General features: G+C 59.4%; 1 protein-coding gene across 1 annotated transcript; it reads right to left on the bottom strand.

Moving 5' to 3' along the window:
- Window positions 1-8,698: 8,698 nt before the first annotated feature.
- LOC310880177 (uncharacterized protein) lies at window positions 8,699-13,650 on the bottom strand. The gene is made up of 3 exons (XM_083795607.1): window positions 11,656-13,650; window positions 11,497-11,583; window positions 8,699-11,233 (listed from the first exon to the last, which is right to left on the bottom strand). The coding sequence occupies exons 1-3, from the start codon at window positions 11,917-11,919 to the stop codon at window positions 10,928-10,930; spliced, it is 657 nt and encodes a 218-aa protein (XP_083651733.1). The 5' UTR covers window positions 11,920-13,650; the 3' UTR covers window positions 8,699-10,927.
- Between the last annotated feature and the right edge of the window lie 8,610 nt (window positions 13,651-22,260).

The following is a 22,260-nucleotide window of genomic DNA, read 5'->3' as shown; positions in this document are numbered from 1 at the left end:
GGAGCTGGGAGCATGGCGGCGGTGCCTTCTGCTGAAAGCAAGGCAGCTTCTTCACTGAGAGGCTGGCAGCGGGAGAGCAGACATCTCGGCACTGCCAGAGCTCCCGCAGGCTGCCCAGCAGCGCAAGCACGCGCTAAGGCCCCGAGCTGTTCCTCCAGGTGCGGCTGGCGAGAGGACCGCGAGTGCCTCGGATGGTGCCGCCGTGCGCAAGCACTGCCTCGTGAGCACGGCGGCAATCTTGGGCTCCCTGCTCTTCGTCATGCTTCTGTGCTGCGGGGTCATCCGGCTGCGCAGGAGAAGACAGCAGTGAGTGGCCGTCTCTTGCCCCAGCTCCCCGTCGGCCGGCTGCCGCTGGCCTTGCAGCACCGCCGGTGAGGTGCTGCGGCGCGGCCGCCGGGTGCTGCCCAGCCTCCTCTCTCCGCAGGCGCCTCTCCGCAGCCTCGGAAGCCCGGGCACCGAGACGGGCCCAGCGCCAGCGGCCGCCACCCGTGCCCGGACGAGTACAGCGCACCCGCCCGCCCCCGGCCAGCTGGCTGCAGCGCGACCAGCCCAGCACCCTCCAGCCCCCGCAGCCGCCATGGACACCACCCCCCCGTCCCCCACCACCCCCCCGTCCCCCACCACCCCCCCGTCCCCCACCACCGTCCCGGCCCTCCTACGAGGGCTGGGGGCGGCCCCCCCGGCGTGCGGGGCAGCGGGGGGGTGAGGACTGGCAGCCGTCCGGCAGCTTTGCCGAGCGGCATGCCTTCTCAGAATAAAGCTCTGCACCCGAGTCGCCAGTGTCCGGGCCGTGCTTCGCCTCGCGCTAACTGCCCAGAGCAGCGAGAAGCTACAAGCAACCTGCGGACACCTTTCCGCCCGCTCCAGCCTCTTCTGCCGCCTGCCCCGAGCTCTGCGGGGGAACGGGCTCAGTCCCGAATGCTCCTTCCCGGCCGCTCTCTTGCCCTGCTCCAGCATGCGGTCCCTCCCATGCCATTGCAGGCCTTCCCAAAGTGGTCCTGCGTGGGCTGCCCACGGGCTGCAGGACTTGCAGAGCTGCTGCAGCATGGGTCCGTGCCATGGGGTCCATCCTTCAGGAGCACACTGCTGCAGCGGGGGTCCCGCACAGGTGGCAGCTCCTGCCCTCCTGCTACCAAACCCTTGCCATGAAAGATGAATACAAGGGCGGCCAGGGCGTCAAGGTGACATCAAAGACACCTCCTGCGTCGCCCTCGTTGATGGGCTGTAGGTGGAGAAGCTGCAGCAAAGCGGGACCCATGGCCTCACCGGCTCCAAGGCCGGACCCCATAGCTCTGCTCTTCAGACCGATGACATCTTCCCCATTCCCAGTCCAGAAAAAGTCCCAAGGTGCGGACTCTGCGAGACCAGGAAAGGGGAGGCACCGCGATAAACAGGCTTTTCCCAGTGCTGGCGGCCTTGGGGACACCAGACAATTCCAGACAGGAGCTGGGGCTCTCTTCCGAGCAGCTGCGAACGAGGCTGTCCCTTTTCAGATCCGCTTCCTTACCCAGCGGCAGAACAGAGGCAGAACCTCTTCTGCGAGGTTTTCTGCTTCTTTCGCACTGTTTGGCTGGCTGTTCTTTGTCTCCTTGTCCTGGCCAGCCTGTTGTGCGGCGCCCCGTGGGCTGGTGACACAGCTCTCTGTCTCCTCAGGCTTTTCCTTAGAGCATCAACAAGTCCTGAGCCCTGCTGGTTGGATGGGTACGTTCAGCCCTGCAGCGAGGTCTGCCACACAGGGAAATTTCTGAGCAGCAGCCCCCAAACTAGGTGCTGGATCCCCAGTCACAGAAAAAGGGTATAGCTTTTCCTATCTTTCGAGCTTTGTCTCCCTTATGCGGGGGTCTTGGTCCAGGCTCGCTGCTGGAGAGGCGACGGCTGAAGCCCTGTTGTTCATGGGGTTCGTGAGCTGGTCCGGGCATGCCACCAGCACGTAGAAGGACGGAGAAGAGCCCAGGGCCCTGCTGTGCCCCGCAGCGCTGCTTCAAAGGTGGTGTCCTTGCTGGTGTTCCAGCTGTGCGGCTGCAGGATCTCCTCCAGCCCCAGCTCCCACTTCCCGCAGAGCTCCGGGGGCCTGAGCAGCGCTACGGGCAAGTCCCAGCTGGTGTTCTGGGGGCAGGTTCTGGCATGGCTGGGCAGCGTGATGTGGAAAGCCCTGTCTGCCATTCTTCTTCTGCCCTGCTCGGCAGCCAGGCCCTGGATGGCTGGCAGCTGGGAGGCTTCTGCCCAGCTGGGAAATTCCTTCCTATAGAGTGTCTGCAGCTTCGCACCTCACCCCCCTGAAAAAAAAAAAATAAAATAAAATAAAATAAAATTTAATCCCAAAGCCCTGATACTTCACAACCTGGTTTGCCTGGAGCCGTGCTTGGATAACAAGGCTAGCACCTTGGCGACGTACTCAGCGCCATCGTGTCTGGAAAACTTCCCTATCCACCAAGCCCGCCAAGCACTGCGCAGCCACCTCTGCCACAAGCACCTTGTTTCTCACACACACCTCTCCACGTATGTGGACGTCCATAAATAAAGGAGTGCGGAGCTACACTACATCTCTTGCATGTATTTTGGGGTAAAAGTCTCACGGCAACTGCCAGTTGTAGGAGGCTCACTTACCTGGGCCTGAAAGAGGTCAGTGCTCCAGCAGTGTTTCCAGGACCTGTGGTCTGTCCCCACCACCAGGCTCTCCTCCATCCGTTGCGTGTGGCCAGTTCCAGTGCGCCTCCGCTGGCTGCACTGCGCTGTGGAGGGTGCCTTGAGAATGAGCCTTTGTACCCCAAACTGAGGGTTTGGGTCCCAAAGAGAAGGCTCTGGGCACTAAAAAAGAGGCTTTGGGCTCTCAGGATGAGCCTTTGGACCCTGAAATTCAGGCCTCGTCTCCTAGCATGAGGATTTGGGAATTTGAAAGCAGGGGTGTTCCCCTCTAATAGGGCCTGACCGTCTGAGAAGGCCGCTTTGCACCTTCCAATGAAAGTGTGGCCCCTAAAACTGGGGCATTGTGCCCTAAAAATGGCAGCTTGGTGCATATGAGTGTGGCTGTAAACAAGAAAAAGCCAGTAAAAAGGAGGGTTTATCCTTTCAAACAAGGCTTTCGAGCCCAAGGAAGAGGCTTTCTGCTCTATTATGTGACGCTGAGGCCTAAAAAGAATGCTTTGGACCCTAAAAATGAGAGCCTGGGTCCAAAAACGGAGGGTGTAGGCGATAAAAAGACGGTTGCATCTCCGCTGGCTGCACTGCACTGTGGAGGGCGCCTTGTCAAAACCGAGGTGTCCTGTGTGGCCTGGTCACAGACAGGCGCTGCAGCAGGCTGTCGCTGTGACAGGGCAGCATGGCCCACCTTCCTCTGGATCCCAAAGTGATGATTTGTTGCCTCCAAAGTGGGGTTTGCACCTGCAAAGAAGGCTTTGGACCCGAAAATTCAGGCCTCGGCTCCTAACATGAGGATTTGGGAATTTGAAAACAAGGGCTGTTCCTCTCTAATAGGGCCTCACCATCTAAAAGGCCGCTTTGCACCTTCCAATGAAAGTGTGGACCCTAAAACTAGGGCATTGTGCCCTAAAAATGGCAGCCTGGTCCACATGAGTGTGGCTGTAAGCAAGAAAAAGCTAGCTTTGGATCCAGAAGCGGGTGTGAGGGCCCTGACCAAAAGCACTTGGTGACTTAAAAGAAGCACCCTGGTCCTGAAAACCGAGGATTTAGGCAATCAGAAGAAGGGTTTGGATCCCAAGTGGAGGTTCTGGAGCCTGAAAATAGGGGATTGGAGCCTAAGAAGAACACAGTGCGTCCTAATAATGACGCTTGTACCAGTGAAAGACCCGAGGGTGGTCGGGGGTAAAGAGTGAGGGCTGTGAAGGGGAGCTTGTACCTCCAAGTCAGGCTTTGGAGCTGAAACCTGGGCCTTTGGACTCTGCAGCTCAGGGTCTGGATCCTGAAGTGATGTTTTATTCCTTCCAGATGGGTGTTTGGACTCGAAAAAGAAGGCTTTGGACCCTAAAATTCAGGCCTCGTCTCCTAGCATGAGGATTTGGGAATTTGAAAGCAGGGGTGTTCCCCTCAAAGAAGGCCTCTCCATCTAAGAATGCCGCGTTGCATCCTATAATAAAATTGTGGACCCTAAAAATAAGGATTTTTTCCTTGAGAATGGCAGTCTGCTCTGTAAGATTGACGTGTAAGGAAGAAAAAGCTACTAAAAAGGAGGGTTCATCCTTTCAAACAAGGCTTTCGAGCCCAAGGAAGAGGCTTTCTGCTCTATTATGTGACGCTGAGGCCTAAAAAGAAAGCTTTGGGCCCTAAAAATGAGAGCCTGGGTCCAAAAACGGAGGGTGTAGGCGATAAAAAGACAGTTGCATCTCCGCTGGCTGCACTGCACTGTGGAGGGCGCCTTGTCAAAACCGAGGTGTCCTGTGTGGCCTGGTCACAGACAGGCGCTGCAGCAGGCTGTCGCTGTGACAGGGCAGCATGGCCCACCTTCCTCTGGATCCCAAAGTGATGATTTGTTGCCTCCAAATTGGGGTTTGCACCTGCAAAGAAGGCTTTGGACCCGAAAATTCAGGCCTCGGCTCCTAACATGAGGATTTGGGAATTTGAAAACAAGGGCTGTTCTTCTCTAATAGGGCCTCACCATCTAAAAGGCCGCTTTGCACCTTCCAATGAAAGTGTGGACCCTAAAACTAGGGCATTGTGCCCTAAAAATGGCAGCCTGGTCCACATGAGTGTGGCTGTAAGCAAGAAAAAGCTAGCTTTGGATCCAGAAGCGGGTGTGAGGGCCCTGACCAAAAGCACTTGGTGACTTAAAAGAAGCACCCTGGTCCTGAAAACCGAGGATTTAGGCAATCAGAAGAAGGGTTTGGATCCCAAGTGGAGGTTCTGGAGCCTGAAAATAGGGGATTGGAGCCTAAGAAGAACACAGTGGGTCCTAATAATGACGCTTGTACCAGTGAAAGACCCGAGGGTGGTCGGGGGTAAAGAGTGAGGGCTGTGAAGGGGAGCTTGTACCTCCAAGTCAGGCTTTGGAGCTGAAACCTGGGCCTTTGGACTCTGCAGCTCAGGGTCTGGATCCTGAAGTGATGTTTTATTCCTTCCAGATGGGTGTTTGGACTCGAAAAAGAAGGCTTTGGACCCTAAAATTCAGGCCTCGTCTCCTAGCATGAGGATTTGGGAATTTGAAAGCAGGGGTGTTCCTCTCAAAGAAGGCCTCGCCATCTAAGAATGCCGCGTTGCATCCTATAATAAAATTGTGGACCCTAAAAATAAGGATTTTTTCCTTGAGAATGGCAGTCTGCTCTGTAAGATTGACGTGTAAGGAAGAAAAAGCTACTAAAAAGGAGGGTTCATCCTTTCAAACAAGGCTTTCGAGCCCAAGGAAGAGGCTTTCTGCTCTATTATGTGACGCTGAGGCCTAAAAAGAAAGCTTTGGGCCCTAAAAATGAGAGCCTGGGTCCAAAAACGGAGGGTGTAGGCGATAAAAAGACAGTTGCATCTCCGCTGGCTGCACTGCACTGTGGAGGGCGCCTTGTCAAAACCGAGGTGTCCTGTGTGGCCTGGTCACAGACAGGCGCTGCAGCAGGCTGTCGCTGTGACAGGGCAGCATGGCCCACCTTCCTCTGGATCCCAAAGTGATGATTTGTTGCCTCCAAATTGGGGTTTGCACCTGCAAAGAAGGCTTTGGACCCGAAAATTCAGGCCTCGGCTCCTAACATGAGGATTTGGGAATTTGAAAAGAAGGGGTGTTCCTCTCAGATAAGGCCTCGCCATCTAAAAGGCCGCTTTGCACCTTCCAATGAAAGTGTGGACCCTAAAACTAGGGCATTGTGCCCTAAAAATGGCAGCCTGGTCCACATGAGTGTGGCTGTAAGCAAGAAAAAGCTAGCTTTGGATCCAGAAGCGGGTGTGAGGGCCCTGACCAAAAGCACTTGGTGACTTAAAAGAAGCACCCTGGTCCTGAAAACCGAGGATTTAGGCAATCAGAAGAAGGGTTTGGATCCCAAGTGGAGGTTCTGGAGCCTGAAAATAGGGGATTGGAGCCTAAGAAGAACACAGTGGGCCCTAATAATGACGCTTGTACCAGTGAAAGACCCGAGGGTGGTCGGGGGTAAAGAGTGAGGGCTGTGAAGGGGAGCTTGTACCTCCAAGTCAGGCTTTGGAGCTGAAACCTGGGCCTTTGGACTCTGCAGCTCAGGGTCTGGATCCTGAAGTGATGTTTTATTCCTTCCAGATGGGTGTTTGGACTCGAAAAAGAAGGCTTTGGACCCTAAAATTCAGGCCTCGTCTCCTAGCATGAGGATTTGGGAATTTGAAAGCAGGGGTGTTCCCCTCAAAGAAGGCCTCTCCATCTAAGAATGCCGCGTTGCATCCTATAATAAAATTGTGGACCCTAAAAATAAGGATTTTTTCCTTGAGAATGGCAGTCTGCTCTGTAAGATTGACGTGTAAGGAAGAAAAAGCTACTAAAAAGGAGGGTTCATCCTTTCAAACAAGGCTTTCGAGCCCAAGGAAGAGGCTTTCTGCTCTATTATGTGACGCTGAGGCCTAAAAAGAAAGCTTTGGGCCCTAAAAATGAGAGCCTGGGTCCAAAAACGGAGGGTGTAGGCGATAAAAAGACAGTTGCATCTCCGCTGGCTGCACTGCACTGTGGAGGGCGCCTTGTCAAAACCGAGGTGTCCTGTGTGGCCTGGTCACAGACAGGCGCTGCAGCAGGCTGTCGCTGTGACAGGGCAGCATGGCCCACCTTCCTCTGGATCCCAAAGTGATGATTTGTTGCCTCCAAATTGGGGTTTGCACCTGCAAAGAAGGCTTTGGACCCGAAAATTCAGGCCTCGGCTCCTAACATGAGGATTTGGGAATTTGAAAACAAGGGCTGTTCTTCTCTAATAGGGCCTCACCATCTAAAAGGCCGCTTTGCACCTTCCAATGAAAGTGTGGACCCTAAAACTAGGGCATTGTGCCCTAAAAATGGCAGCCTGGTCCACATGAGTGTGGCTGTAAGCAAGAAAAAGCTAGCTTTGGATCCAGAAGCGGGTGTGAGGGCCCTGACCAAAAGCACTTGGTGACTTAAAAGAAGCACCCTGGTCCTGAAAACCGAGGATTTAGGCAATCAGAAGAAGGGTTTGGATCCCAAGTGGAGGTTCTGGAGCCTGAAAATAGGGGATTGGAGCCTAAGAAGAACACAGTGGGTCCTAATAATGACGCTTGTACCAGTGAAAGACCCGAGGGTGGTCGGGGGTAAAGAGTGAGGGCTGTGAAGGGGAGCTTGTACCTCCAAGTCAGGCTTTGGAGCTGAAACCTGGGCCTTTGGACTCTGCAGCTCAGGGTCTGGATCCTGAAGTGATGTTTTATTCCTTCCAGATGGGTGTTTGGACTCGAAAAAGAAGGCTTTGGACCCTAAAATTCAGGCCTCGTCTCCTAGCATGAGGATTTGGGAATTTGAAAGCAGGGGTGTTCCTCTCAAAGAAGGCCTCGCCATCTAAGAATGCCGCGTTGCATCCTATAATAAAATTGTGGACCCTAAAAATAAGGATTTTTTCCTTGAGAATGGCAGTCTGCTCTGTAAGATTGACGTGTAAGGAAGAAAAAGCTACTAAAAAGGAGGGTTCATCCTTTCAAACAAGGCTTTCGAGCCCAAGGAAGAGGCTTTCTGCTCTATTATGTGACGCTGAGGCCTAAAAAGAAAGCTTTGGGCCCTAAAAATGAGAGCCTGGGTCCAAAAACGGAGGGTGTAGGCGATAAAAAGACAGTTGCATCTCCGCTGGCTGCACTGCACTGTGGAGGGCGCCTTGTCAAAACCGAGGTGTCCTGTGTGGCCTGGTCACAGACAGGCGCTGCAGCAGGCTGTCGCTGTGACAGGGCAGCATGGCCCACCTTCCTCTGGATCCCAAAGTGATGATTTGTTGCCTCCAAATTGGGGTTTGCACCTGCAAAGAAGGCTTTGGACCCGAAAATTCAGGCCTCGGCTCCTAACATGAGGATTTGGGAATTTGAAAAGAAGGGGTGTTCCTCTCAGATAAGGCCTCGCCATCTAAAAGGCCGCTTTGCACCTTCCAATGAAAGTGTGGACCCTAAAACTAGGGCATTGTGCCCTAAAAATGGCAGCCTGGTCCACATGAGTGTGGCTGTAAGCAAGAAAAAGCTAGCTTTGGATCCAGAAGCGGGTGTGAGGGCCCTGACCAAAAGCACTTGGTGACTTAAAAGAAGCACCCTGGTCCTGAAAATCGAGGATTTAGGCAATCAGAAGAAGGGTTTGGATCCCAAGTGGAGGTTCTGGAGCCTGAAAATAGGGGATTGGAGCCTAAGAAGAACACAGTGCGTCCTAATAATGACGCTTGTACCAGTGAAAGACCCGAGGGTGGTCGGGGGTAAAGAGTGAGGGCTGTGAAGGGGAGCTTGTACCTCCAAGTCAGGCTTTGGAGCTGAAACCTGGGCCTTTGGACTCTGCAGCTCAGGGTCTGGATCCTGAAGTGATGTTTTATTCCTTCCAGATGGGTGTTTGGACTCGAAAAAGAAGGCTTTGGACCCTAAAATTCAGGCCTCGTCTCCTAGCATGAGGATTTGGGAATTTGAAAGCAGGGGTGTTCCTCTCAAAGAAGGCCTCGCCATCTAAGAATGCCGCGTTGCATCCTATAATAAAATTGTGGACCCTAAAAATAAGGATTTTTTCCTTGAGAATGGCAGTCTGCTCTGTAAGATTGACGTGTAAGGAAGAAAAAGCTATTAAAAAGGAGGGTTCATCCTTTCAAACAAGGCTTTCGAGCCCAAGGAAGAGGCTTTCTGCTCTATTATGTGACGCTGAGGCCTAAAAAGAAAGCTTTGGGCCCTAAAAATGAGAGCCTGGGTCCAAAAACGGAGGGTGTAGGCGATAAAAAGACAGTTGCATCTCCGCTGGCTGCACTGCACTGTGGAGGGCGCCTTGTCAAAACCGAGGTGTCCTGTGTGGCCTGGTCACAGACAGGCGCTGCAGCAGGCTGTCGCTGTGACAGGGCAGCATGGCCCACCTTCCTCTGGATCCCACAGTGATGATTTGTTGCCTCCAAATTGGGGTTTGGACCTGCAAAGAAGGGACTGCACCGTGGACCTGCGGGCAGAGAAGGGCCCGGGTCACGCCGGGAGCCCCAGCCCTGGGTTCCTCTGAGCAGCAGGGGACGGGGATGTGGCACCTGATGGGAGTGAGCAGGTCCTGCCGGTGCTTCTTGTGGAAGACCTGCACCTCCTGCAGCGTCAGCTCCGTGGTGAAGGACGCTTGGACGAGGAGGGCCAGGAAGAGCTGGGGGAAGATGGCCTTCGCCTCCTCCAGGCAGCTGGGCAGCAGGAGGATCTCGTGGAGGGGCCTTGCTGCCTGCAGAAAGCACCCAGAGGCGTGGGCAGGGAGGGACAGAGGAGGGTGGAGACCCCCAGGCTGGCCCCGTGGGCGCGCCCGGGTGCCCCAGGGTGCGGATAAGGCTGGGAGGGGTCAGGGGAGGGGAGCGGGGCCCCTGTCCATCGGAGATGGGCAAGCGAGGAACTCACGGCCAGGGCCAGGATGCGCGGGTGGTCCTTGATGGAGGTGGATGTCTTGCACCCAGACTGGTTCATGAGGACGCGGAGCAGCTCCCGCAGCACCCTCTCTGTGGCTGGGGGCTCAGACACCATCGCCCTCCACATGGTGACGGCGACGCTGCGGGACCCCCGGGCTGTCAGCAGGGCCTCCCCCGGCCCGGCTGCTGTCCTCGCTGGTGGTGGTGGGGGGGGGTGGATGAGACGCGCTGGGCCCCGTACCTGGTGCAGGTCGGCGAGCACTGCAGCAGGCTGGCAACCGTCTCCCTGGGGTGCTTGCTGGCCAGCGCCAGCAGGGCCCTGTCCAGGCTCTGAAGGGCCAGCGCGGCTCTGACGGACGGCAGGGTTCTGTAGATGGCCCACACGATGTTCAGCACCTGGAGGTGGGACACGGGTGAGACGGGGCCGGCACCAGAGCAGGAACAGAGCCCCGAGGGCTGGAGCCGTGGCCGGGCCGCTGGCGGGTACCCACCTGTCCCGAATGGAAGTCGGTCTCTGCCGCCAGCACGTCCACCATGTGGGCAGCCAGCTTGGTGCTGTAGAGGCTCGGGGCTCTCATGCTCTCGACGGCGGCGAGGAAGACGCCCAACCGTTCAGAGGGCTGCAGGTACTTCATAAACGTCTGTGGGAGGAAGGACAAGACGTCAGTCACCCCGAGGGCTGCGATGGCCCCGCTCAGCCCTGCTGCTCCCAGCGCCCCAGGAGAGCTGGGAGCAGGGGCTGGGCCGGGCGACGGCTGGGGTGCGGCCGCGTGCGGGCCCCGTGGGGACCGGGCTTTGTCGGGGACAGCGCCGGTCCTCTTCCTGACGTCGCAGGGCCGGGGTCTCCTCCGGGGCTCAGGGCTGGCGCTTCTCACCATGAAGATTCTGCTGGTGTTGCCGTCTTCTGAGAGCCGTAAGGACAGCCGAGCTCGCCAGCGCTCCCGGAGCTGCGGCGGCTCGGCATCCTGGTCCCAGAGCCTTGTTCCTGGAGAAAAGCGGACACAGTGTCAGCGGGGGGGCCTGGGGACCTGACAGTGGCAGCCGGGGGCTCGGGCACAAGCCTCCCTGGCAGGAAGGGGGCATGCCAGAGCAGAGCTGGGGGCAGCGCTTCCAGGGAGGGCCCGGGCTCTCGCGCTCAGGGCAGGGGGAACGGCTCGTCAGCCCGCGGAAAGGCAGCCGGGCTCGCTCGGTTGGGTCTCTCCTGCTGAGGAGAGGGGCGCAGGCGGCCTGGTGCTGGCCTGGCTGTGCCGGCGTGCCCGTGTCTGGAGGGACCCAGCCCGACGCGGCTCCTCTCACTTCTTTGCTGCCCGATGAAGATGTAGAGGTGGCGCACAGCCTCCGCTGCCTCGTGCCTGGTCCCCTCGTTCTTGGAAGTGCAGCACAGGAGGAGGCTCCCCACCAGCCTCCCCAGCATGGAGAAGCGGTGCTTCTCAGGGTGGTGATGCCTCACCACTGTGGCTCCTGCAAAGCAGGAGCTGACCTGGGGAGAGAGGCAGCGCGGGACCGCGGCTGAGCGGGGCGGCAGGGCCCCAGCCCCAGCCCCGGCTCTGCGCAAGCCTGGAGATGGGGAGAGCCGCGGCCGCGGAGCGAGGACGGGGGCGCCGGGGCTGCCTGCACCAGGGGCTCCCTACCTGGGGCAAGGAGCAGGTGTTGATGAAGGCGGCCAGCCTGGCGATCCGCGCCATGGCCCTCTCCTCCACGGCCTCCGGCTGCCGCTGGGTGAAGGGCAGCAGGAGCTGGGGAGAGAAAAGCTGCTGGTGTGCCCGCAGCACGGGGCACTGGTCCTTCCAGCTGTCCCCCTGCTGCGGTGGCCAGGCGGGTGGCCGTGCCCCTGTCCTGCTGAAGCCCCCGCTCCCTTCCCGTTGCTCCCCAGACATCCCTCCAGCCTCGCAAGGGTCAGCTGTGGGCCAGCCCCCGCCTTGGGGACCCCTGCCTGCACCAGGCGTTGCGGCACAGAACTGACCGCGTGCGTGAAGCCCAGCCTTTGCCAAAGCCAGACCTTCAAGATGTTCTGCAGCTCCAGGAGGCCGGAGGCGCCGGCGCTGCCCACCAGCACCTGCAGCAGGCTGTCCAGGGCTTCCACGGTCTGCAAGGAGGACAGGGGTTGGGGCACCCGAACAGGGAGCAGTGGTGTCCCAAGCGCCCAGCCCGTGCATACCTTGAAGTAGAGAGACGTGTCCGTGTCTCTCGTGTCCTCGTGGCCAGGGAGGTGGAAGACGCTGCAGAGGCAGGCGCGCAGGAGGCCGTTCGTCCTGTCCTGCGGCAGCAGCCCCGCTCTGCTGCAAGGGGAGGAGGGGAGAGGTGTGGAACGCCCCCTGTGCGGCACCCTGTCCCCCACTCGGGGCCCCTGGCCGGGACCGGGGCCACCGTGGCGGCCAAGCCCGCGCTGGCCCAGGTACCTCATGGCGGCGATGGCGAGCATGGCTTTCTGCCGCACCGCCGTGTCCAGGCGATCGGTGGGCTCCTCCTGCAGCAGCGCCTGGAGGGCACAGCGCGAGGGCACAGGGCAGTGTCCCCCGGCCAGCGAGCGGCTACAGGGGCTGGCCTGCAGGGCTGCCCCATCCCAGCGCCCCCACCAGAGCCACCTCCCGGCTCCTGGGGCTCCCCGGCGGCCCCCGCAGCCCTGCAGCGGGAAGGGCCGTGCCCAGCACCCAGCCAGAGGGTGCTCCCCGCGGGGCAGGGCGTCCCCTCACCTTGATTCTCTGCGCCACCTCCAGCTGGCAGAAATACACCGCGTCCCAGGTGGTGTGGTCCGCGACGGCGGCTTTGCAGGCGTCGCAGACGGAGGCCAGAAACCTCAGCTTCTGTGCCTCTCGCTGAGCCGCGGAGGGGAGAGACAAGCGAGCGGGTCAGGGGAGCCCAGCAGTCTCCCTGCGGGCACAGCCGGGGCAGGGGCTGCCCGGAGGAGGCCAGCAGCCGCAGCACAAAGGGCGAGCGGTACCTTGGGTCTGCGGCTGCAGCAAGCGCGGATGAAGCTCAGGGCGTCCTCTTCCTCCTGCCGCGGCGCGGCCGAGGCAGAAGGGCCCACGCCTGAGCCAGAGGGCGCCTGCAGTGGCTGCACCTCACTCTCCTCATAGGGCTGCGGCCGGGGCCTGGAGGCCGGGGAGGCCCCAGCCTCCTCCAGCCAGGCCGCTCGCGGGGAGCAGGGGGGGATCCCCGACATCCTGCAGGGAGTGCCCAGGAGTGAATGTGGCTCCCGCTCCTGTCGCGGGGTAGGGATGCCACAGAGTGCCACCGCTGCCGCCAGCCCCAGGCCCCCACCCAGGCCCCCTCCTCTTGCCCTCGGGCGGGCGGCCCCAGAGCCCCGCGGGGGTCCTGTCCCCAGGGGCCTGCAGACGCCATCCCCTGCACTGGAGGGAGGTCCCCCTGCCCGGGGCTGCCCCCAGCCCCACTGCCGAACCAGGCCCCTTGGGGCCGGCCCCGCTGCGCAGCCCTGGCAGCGCTGACCCACCTGCTCCTCAGCCCTGGCTCCTGCGCTGGGTTTCTGTGGCAAGATGCCCGCGGTTTGTGCCTTTGCTTCGCACCTGGAGCACCGGAAAGCACTCCAAGCAGTCGCAGCTGCACGGAACCAGGTCCGTTGTGTCCGTTGGGACGGGACCCGCCCCAGAGGCCCTGCTCCCGGATCCGGAGATGCTCCCTGGGCCCTGGTGTGGGAATACTAAAATTATAATAAAATTGTGGGCCCTAAAAATAGGGATTTGTTCCTTGAGAATGGCAGCCTGGTCCTTAAGATTGACGTGTAAGCAAGAAAAAGCTACTAAAAAGGAGGGTTTATCCTCTCAAACAGGGCTTTCGAGCCCAAGGAAGAGGCTTTCTGCCCTAATATGTGACGCTGGGGCCTAAAAATGACAGGGCAGCGTGGCCCGCCCTCCTCTGTCTGGATCAAAAAATGATGCTTTGTTCCCTCCAGATGGGTGTTTGGACCTGAAAAGGAGGCTTTGGACCCTAAAATTCAGGCCTCGTCTCCTAGCATGAGGATTTGGGAATATGAAAAGAAGGGGTGTTCCTCTCAGATAAGGCCTCGCCATCTAAAAGGCCGCTTTGCACCTTCCAATGAAAGTGTGGACCCTAAAACTAGGGCATTGTGCCCTAAAAATGGCAGCCTAGTCCACATGAGTGTGGCTGTAAGCAAGAAAAAGCTAGCTTTGGATCCAGAAGCGGGTGTGAGGGCCCTGACCAAAAGCACTTGGTGACTTAAAAGAAGCACCCTGGTCCTGAAAACCGAGGATTTAGGCAATCAGAAGAAGGGTTTGGATACCAAGTGGAGGTTCCGGAGCCTGAAAATAGGGGATTGGAGCCTAAGAAGAACACAGTGGGTCCTAATAATGACGCTTGTACCGGTGAAAGACCCGAGGGTGGTCGGGGGTAAAGGGTGAGGGCAGTGAAGGGGAGCTTGTACCTCCAAGTCAGGCTTTGGAGCTGAAACCTGGGCCTTTGGACTCTGCAGCTCAGGGTCTGGATCCTGAAGTGATGCTTTGTTCCTTCGAAATGGATGTTTGGACCCGAAAAGGAGGCTTTGGACCCAAAAATTCAGGCCTCGTCTCCTAGCATGAGGATTTGGGAATTTGAAAGCAGGGGTGTTCCCCTCTAATAGGGCCTCACCGTCTGAGAAGGCCGCTTTGCACCTTCCAATGAAAGTGTGGACCCTAAAACTAGGGCATTGTGCCCTAAAAATGGCAGCCTGGTCCATATGAGTGTGGCTGTAAGCAAGAAAAAGCCAGTAAAAAGGAGGGTTTATCCTTTCAAACAAGGCTTTTGAGCCCAAGAAGAGGCTTTTGCCTTAGCATGTTACACTGGGGCGTAAAAATGAAAGACAGTGTGGCCTGCCCTCTTCTTTCTGGATCCTGAAGTGATGCTTTGTTCCTTCGGAATGGGTGTTTGGACCCGCAAAGGAGGCTTTGGACCCTAAAATTCAGGCCTCGTCTCCTAGCATGAGGATTTGGGAATTTGAAAGCAGAGAAGTTCCTGTCAAATAAGACTTTGACATCTAAGAAGGCCGCGTTGAATCTTATAATAAAATTATGGACCCTACAAATAGGGATTTGTTCCTTGAAAATGGCAGCCTGGTCCGTAAGATAGATTTGTAAGCAAGAAAAAGGCAGTAAAAAGGAGGGTTTATCCTTTCAATCAAGGCTTTGGAGCCCAAGGAAGAGGCTTTCTGCCCTAGTATGTGACGCTGAGGCCTAAAAAGAATGCTTTGGGCCCTAAAAATGAGAGCCTGGGTCCAAAAACAGAGGGTGTAGGTGATAAAAAAGTTGGCTTTGGATCCCAAGTATAGGCTCTCTTGCCCTGAAAATGTCCTGAAAGCTGGGTGCTTAAGGACAAGGCTGTGGTCTGTAAAGAGGAGCCTTGGTGCCATACCTGTATGCTTTTCAGGTGCAAAGAAAAGGTGATAAAAAGGTTTTGGATCCACAAAAGATGCTCTTAGCCCTGAAGTGAAGGGGTTACAGGGTGAAAATGAGACATTTGGCCCTAAAAATGAGGCTTTGATTCCTCAGAAAGGGTCTTTTCTGTGTGCCCGGAGCATCCCAAAGGCCCTGCTGGCAGCTGGTCACAGGTTTGCTGGCTCAAATGGGGCCTCGTGGGGCTGAAGAGCTGCTGGGGGAAACTGCTCTCGGCCGCTCTGGTTCAGAAGAGCTGGCCTCTGGAGGGAACCCACTTCGAGACTCTGTCCCCAGTGCTACAGCGCCTGGCTGTCGTCGTGCAGCCTGGCAGCATCCCAAAAGGACGCTCGCTGCTGGCCAGAGTCAGAGGGGGCAGATCCTTCCTCTGGGCACATGGTGGGCATTCGCCAAACCCTGCTGGCAACCTCCAGCCCCAAATGCCCTCGGCACACAGAGCTGGGGCTGTGCTGGGAAGGCAGGCAGCGATGAGCCCGCCCAAGGACAGGGACACCCCAGCACTATTTGGGTCTGTAGGGGCCAGGCTCAGCCTGGTTTGGTGCTTCAGTCACAAGCTGGGTGCTGATGTCAGTCGGGAAGGGGCTGTGTCAGGGATGGTGCCCTGTCAGTGTCCCAGGCCGGGCTGGACGGAGTTGCAAGCCCCCTGGGGCCGGGGCAGCTGTCCCTGCCTGCGGCAGGGGGTGGCCAGGTGCCCTCTGAGGGTCCCTTCCAAGCCGGCAGTGCCGGGGGCAGCGACGGCACAGCAGCGCTCTCCCCAGCACCCCGTCTGCACACGCTTGCTCTGCTTGCCCTGCGCCCCGAGCGCCGATGCCACGCGGCCCCAGCCCCATGCATGCAGCCCCTGTGCCAGCAGGGCGCGGCCATGAGGTCACAGCGCCGCGCTGTGACGCTGTGCCAGGCCACGGGCACCTCTCTGCGCCAGCCCCAACGGGCGGCACTCACGCGGCGGTGGCAGCATGGGGCGGATGTGGGGGGCTGCGGCCCCCACCCGCCTCCTCCTCCTCCTCCTCGTGCTGGCAGGCCTGTGTGCCCGGGATGCCTGGGCTATGCCAAGGCGAGCGCTGGCAGCAGGTGGGTGCCAGCGCCGGGGGCAGCGGCAGGGCCGTAGCCGGGCGAGTCGCCGGAGGGGCTGGGGGCTGAAGCCTGGGCTGAGCCCCCCCGGGGCCCCTGTGAACCGAGCCACGCGCCGCGCTGCCCCGGGTCCGGCCTTCCCCTACGTTTGTCCGCCTGGCCCTCGAGGGGTGCTGCGCGTGGCCTTCAGCCTGCGTCCCGAAAGCTGGCGGGGGCCGGCCGGGAGGTCCCTGAGCCCCGCCGCAGCCTCAGGAGTCTCGCCCCATGCCTGGGTCCCGCACCATGCCCCGGCCCCTCCGTCACTGCAGGGTGCTCAGGGGCACAGCACGCAAGGGGAATGTGTCTTCTCTCTGGTTGCTTCCAGGTGACGATGCGCGCGGCAGCGCTTACCCAGCTCTTCAGCTGGATCCTGGAGTGGAGCTTCAGGGGCATCCCAGCGGTAAGTTGTCACCGTCCCTTGCCTCGAAAGAAGCAGCATTTGCTTTGTGATCACTGGTCCACGTGCGACTGGAGATCCCCTGAAGGCCTTCCGAGGGGTTGTCCGCTCACTAGGGGGGCTTCCCGAGGGCAGAACTGGTTGCAGCACGCAGTGGAAGCCCTCCTCACCTGTCCTGGACCCCGTTTGTGCCCGCAGGCCGTGCTGTTCCAGCTGCCCCGTGGAATCCTGCTCCTGAGACTGGGTGGCACCCCACAGGTACGTCGGTGTCCATCTTCATTTCCTTGGGGTTTGTTAGTGGCTTTCTGCGCTAGCTGAGCAGTGCTGCAGCCTCTCCCTGGCCAGTGGGCTCTTCTCCACAAGAAGCGGGGATGATTGTTTTTCTCCCATGCTTTAGCGTGGGCTTCCCGTGCGTCTGTTAGGAATGTCCTGGTAAGGAAGCACCGGCAGGCCTCTGTGCATTTGTCCACCCGGCCCCGGAGGGGTGCCGCACGTGGCCTGCAGGCAGCGTTTTGAAAGCTGCCGGCACCAGCTAGGAGGTCCCCAGGCCCTGCTGCAGCCTCGGGAATCTTGCCCTGCTCCTGGGCCCTGCGCTGTGCCCCGGCCCCTCCGTCACTGCAGGGCACTGGGGAAGAAGGAGGTCACAGCGCGCAGTGGGAACGTTTTTGCTCTGTGCCCGTAGGTGATGGCTACATGACGTCTGAGCATGGTCCTGTCCCCGTGCCCCAGGGCGATCCCACAAGTAAGTCACTGGGAGGAGTGAGCATTTACCGCTTTGGTTGCTGCCCGCGTGAAATGGACCTTCAGCCTTCCTTGGCCTCAGACATGCAGGAGAGCAGAGAGGGAAGGGGTCAGGCTCGGTGACACGCCTGGGGCGCTTTGCCTTGCCAGGCTGTCTTTGCCAGCCGCTCCGCCCCCGTGCTGCAGAGCCAGCGGGCACGTTGGGGTTGAGTTTAGAGCCTGGGGTGAGCTCTGGGGAGGCCCTTCTCTGGGCAGCTGCACGCATGGTTAGTTTTGTCCCAGCACGGTGGCACTGCAGGCCCCTGGTGACTGTTTGCAAGAGGCTCCGGGGCGGGAGGGAGAGCCGAGGGCCATGCAGCAGTCCCCTGTTGGAACTGCATTCACTGCTGTGCGATGGGAAGAAGCATCCTGCCCCGTTTGGTGGGAGCTGCTCTGCTCTGTGTTTGTTTGCAGGCGTGGCTGTAGGCGATGGCTATCCAGCTTCCCCGCTGGGTCCCGGCGCCGAGCTGCAGGGAGGTCACACGGGTAGGGCCTTTTAGTTGCGTTGAGAGCTGCCGGCTCCAAGCCCAAACGTCAGCCCGGTGTCTCTGGTGTGCTCACTCTGCACCTTCGGAGCCTGCTTTTCAGTGCTTTATTCACAGGGAATTTAACGTCCTCCTTTCTGCTTAGGCCCTCGAAGAGCGATGCGTCAAGCTAAAAGAGGCAAAAGTTCCCAGAGGACCTCGGAAATCCTGAAGGAAATCCTGAAGGAACTGGAGGGAGCACAGGGTGGGTGTGTTGCACGTGGAAGCCTGAGGGGCTGGGTACAGCCCCGGACACGCCGTAGCCTGCACGGCAGGAAGGCCCCAGTCGGAGCCTCGCGGTGATCTCCCGGGGTGATCGGTTGGTTGGACTAGCGACTAGGAGCACCCCCAAAAGCCTAGGCTTTGTTGCAAAGCCACCTGTGTGCATGTTGAGAAGCATCGCCTCCTGAAGATAGCCCGTTCCTGCTGAGGAACGGTCGCTCCCCATCCAACTGTGCCGCTTTCTTTCTAAAGGGGCGGACGGAGAGGCTGTGAAGCAGGAGGCGTTTCCGAGGGGAAACACGCTGCCAGGCTCTGAGGGAGCGACAGAGGCAGTGCAAGCGACCGTCCCGCCAGGTAACTGCCGTCCGCTGGCACGGTTAGCACAGAGCAGGTGCTGCCAAAGGAGCCTGGAACCGCTCTGGAGGAGGGCTGTGGTCTCTGGCGTGCGGAGCTCAGCGCCAGCAGTGTGCCAGACAGAGATGCTCGCGGGCCTCCGTGCCTGTGGTTAGGGATTGCCTGCCTCCCACCGCAGCCAGTTCCCAGGGGCTTCGGCACTTTTCCCTTGGGGGAAAGAGGCATCTGAAGCGCCTTCAGCAGGTGACTGACGGGGCCCGTGACCCTTAATGGAGCGTACCTCCCGCAGCACCTGAGTCCCGCAGCTTGCCAAAGTCCCCAGGGGCCCAAAGCAGCACCGCAGCACCGAGTGGGACCCCTCCTGCGACCTGCGGCCCAGGGGGCTGCACGGACTCGCAGATGGGGCACGGGCCCAGAGGGAGCCTCTCCGTCCTTCTGCATCCTCTGTGCCTAAGCCGCGCTGAGGCTTTCCCTTTCTCTGATTCTTGGCAGTGCTCTCGGAGCCCGGAGAAGCCCGCCACACCGGGGTGTTTCAGTTTTTTCGAGAGAATCCAGGTACTGAGCAGGCCGTAAGCGGGAGCCGCGTGCTGGGAGCTGGGAGCATGGCGGCGGTGCCTTCTGCTGAAAGCAAGGCAGCTTCTTCACTGAGAGGCTGGCAGCGGGAGAGCAGACATCTCGGCACTGCCAGAGCTCCCGCAGGCTGCCCAGCAGCGCAAGCACGCGCTAAGGCCCCGAGCTGTTCCTCCAGGTGCGGCTGGCAAGAGGACCGCGAGTGCCTCGGACGGTGCCGCCGTGCGCAAGCACTGCCTCGTGAGCACGGCGGCAATCTTGGGCTCCCTGCTCTTCGTCATGCTTCTGTGCTGCGGGGTCATCCGGCTGCGCAGGAGAAGACAGCAGTGAGTGGCCGTCTCTTGCCCCGGCTCCCCGTCGGCCGGCTGCCGCTGGCCTTGCAGCACCGCCGGTGAGGTGCTGCGGCGCGGCCGCCGGGTGCTGCCCAGCCTCCTCTCTCCGCAGGCGCCTCTCCGCAGCCTCGGAAGCCCGGGCACCGAGACGGGCCCAGCGCCAGCGGCCGCCACCCGTGCCCGGACGAGTACAGCGCACCCGCCCGCCCCCGGCCAGCTGGCTGCAGCGCGACCAGCCCAGCACCCTCCAGCCCCCGCAGCCGCCATGGACACCACCCCCCCGTCCCCCACCACCCCCCCGTCCCCCACCACCGTCCCGGCCCTCCTACGAGGGCTGGGGGCGGCCCCCCCGGCGTGCGGGGCAGCGGGGGGGTGAGGACTGGCAGCCGTCCGGCAGCTTTGCCGAGCGGCATGCCTTCTCAGAATAAAGCTCTGCACCCGAGTCGCCAGTGTCCGGGCCGTGCTTCGCCTCGCGCTAACTGCCCAGAGCAGCGAGAAGCTACAAGCAACCTGCGGACACCTTTCCGCCCGCTCCAGCCTCTTCTGCCGCCTGCCCCGAGCTCTGCGGGGGAACGGGCTCAGTCCCGAATGCTCCTTCCCGGCCGCTCTCTTGCCCTGCTCCAGCATGCGGTCCCTCCCATGCCATTGCAGGCCTTCCCAAAGTGGTCCTGCGTGGGCTGCCCACGGGCTGCAGGACTTGCAGAGCTGCTGCAGCATGGGTCCGTGCCATGGGGTCCATCCTTCAGGAGCACACTGCTGCAGCGGGGGTCCCGCACAGGTGGCAGCTCCTGCCCTCCTGCTACCAAACCCTTGCCATGAAAGATGAATACAAGGGCGGCCAGGGCGTCAAGGTGACATCAAAGACACCTCCTGCGTCGCCCTCGTTGATGGGCTGTAGGTGGAGAAGCTGCAGCAAAGCGGGACCCATGGCCTCACCGGCTCCAAGGCCGGACCCCATAGCTCTGCTCTTCAGACCGATGACATCTTCCCCATTCCCAGTCCAGAAAAAGTCCCAAGGTGCGGACTCTGCGAGACCAGGAAAGGGGAGGCACCGCGATAAACAGGCTTTTCCCAGTGCTGGCGGCCTTGGGGACACCAGACAATTCCAGACAGGAGCTGGGGCTCTCTTCCGAGCAGCTGCGAACGAGGCTGTCCCTTTTCAGATCCGCTTCCTTACCCAGCGGCAGAACAGAGGCAGAACCTCTTCTGCGAGGTTTTCTGCTTCTTTCGCACTGTTTGGCTGGCTGTTCTTTGTCTCCTTGTCCTGGCCAGCCTGTTGTGCGGCGCCCCGTGGGCTGGTGACACAGCTCTCTGTCTCCTCAGGCTTTTCCTTAGAGCATCAACAAGTCCTGAGCCCTGCTGGTTGGATGGGTACGTTCAGCCCTGCAGCGAGGTCTGCCACACAGGGAAATTTCTGAGCAGCAGCCCCCAAACTAGGTGCTGGATCCCCAGTCACAGAAAAAGGGTATAGCTTTTCCTATCTTTCGAGCTTTGTCTCCCTTATGCGGGGGTCTTGGTCCAGGCTCGCTGCTGGAGAGGCGACGGCTGAAGCCCTGTTGTTCATGGGGTTCGTGAGCTGGTCCGGGCATGCCACCAGCACGTAGAAGGACGGAGAAGAGCCCAGGGCCCTGCTGTGCCCCGCAGCGCTGCTTCAAAGGTGGTGTCCTTGCTGGTGTTCCAGCTGTGCGGCTGCAGGATCTCCTCCAGCCCCAGCTCCCACTTCCCGCAGAGCTCCGGGGGCCTGAGCAGCGCTACGGGCAAGTCCCAGCTGGTGTTCTGGGGGCAGGTTCTGGCATGGCTGGGCAGCGTGATGTGGAAAGCCCTGTCTGCCATTCTTCTTCTGCCCTGCTCGGCAGCCAGGCCCTGGATGGCTGGCAGCTGGGAGGCTTCTGCCCAGCTGGGAAATTCCTTCCTATAGAGTGTCTGCAGCTTCGCACCTCACCCCCCTGAAAAAAAAAAAATAAAATAAAATAAAATAAAATTTAATCCCAAAGCCCTGATACTTCACAACCTGGTTTGCCTGGAGCCGTGCTTGGATAACAAGGCTAGCACCTTGGCGACGTACTCAGCGCCATCGTGTCTGGAAAACTTCCCTATCCACCAAGCCCGCCAAGCACTGCGCAGCCACCTCTGCCACAAGCACCTTGTTTCTCACACACACCTCTCCACGTATGTGGACGTCCATAAATAAAGGAGTGCGGAGCTACACTACATCTCTTGCATGTATTTTGGGGTAAAAGTCTCACGGCAACTGCCAGTTGTAGGAGGCTCACTTACCTGGGCCTGAAAGAGGTCAGTGCTCCAGCAGTGTTTCCAGGACCTGTGGTCTGTCCCCACCACCAGGCTCTCCTCCATCGGTTGCGTGTGGCCAGTACCAATGCGCCTCCGCTGGCTGCACTGCGCTGTGGAGGCTGCCTTCAGAATGAGCCTTTGTACCCCAAACTGAGGGTTTGGGTCCCAAAGAGGAGGCTCTGGGCACTAAAAAAGAGGCTTTGGGCTCTCAGGATGAGCCTTTGGACCCTGAAATTCAGGCCTCGTCTCCTAGCATGAGGATTTGGGAATTTGAAAGCAGGGGTGTTCCCCTCTAATAGGGCCTGACCGTCTGAGAAGGCCGCTTTGCACCTTCCAATGAAAGTGTGGCCCCTAAAACTGGGGCATTGTGCCCTAAAAATGGCAGCCTGGTCCATATGAGTGTGGCTGTAAACAAGAAAAAGCCAGTAAAAAGGAGGGTTTATCCTTTCAAACAAGGCTTTCGAGCCCAAGGAAGAGGCTTTCTGCTCTATTATGTGACGCTGAGGCCTAAAAAGAATGCTTTGGACCCTAAAAATGAGAGCCTGGGTCCAAAAACGGAGGGTGTAGGCGATAAAAAGACGGTTGCATCTCCGCTGGCTGCACTGCACTGTGGAGGGCGCCTTGTCAAAACCGAGGTGTCCTGTGTGGCCTGGTCACAGACAGGCGCTGCAGCAGGCTGTCGCTGTGACAGGGCAGCATGGCCCACCTTCCTCTGGATCCCAAAGTGATGATTTGTTGCCTCCAAATTGGGGTTTGGACCTGCAAAGAAGGCTTTGGACC

This window comes from Anser anser (assembly GCF_964211835.1).
Source record: "Anser anser genome assembly, chromosome: 12".
In the NCBI taxonomy this organism is placed as follows: Eukaryota; Metazoa; Chordata; class Aves; order Anseriformes; family Anatidae; genus Anser; species Anser anser.
This window is presented reverse-complemented; position numbering and strand designations above follow the sequence as displayed.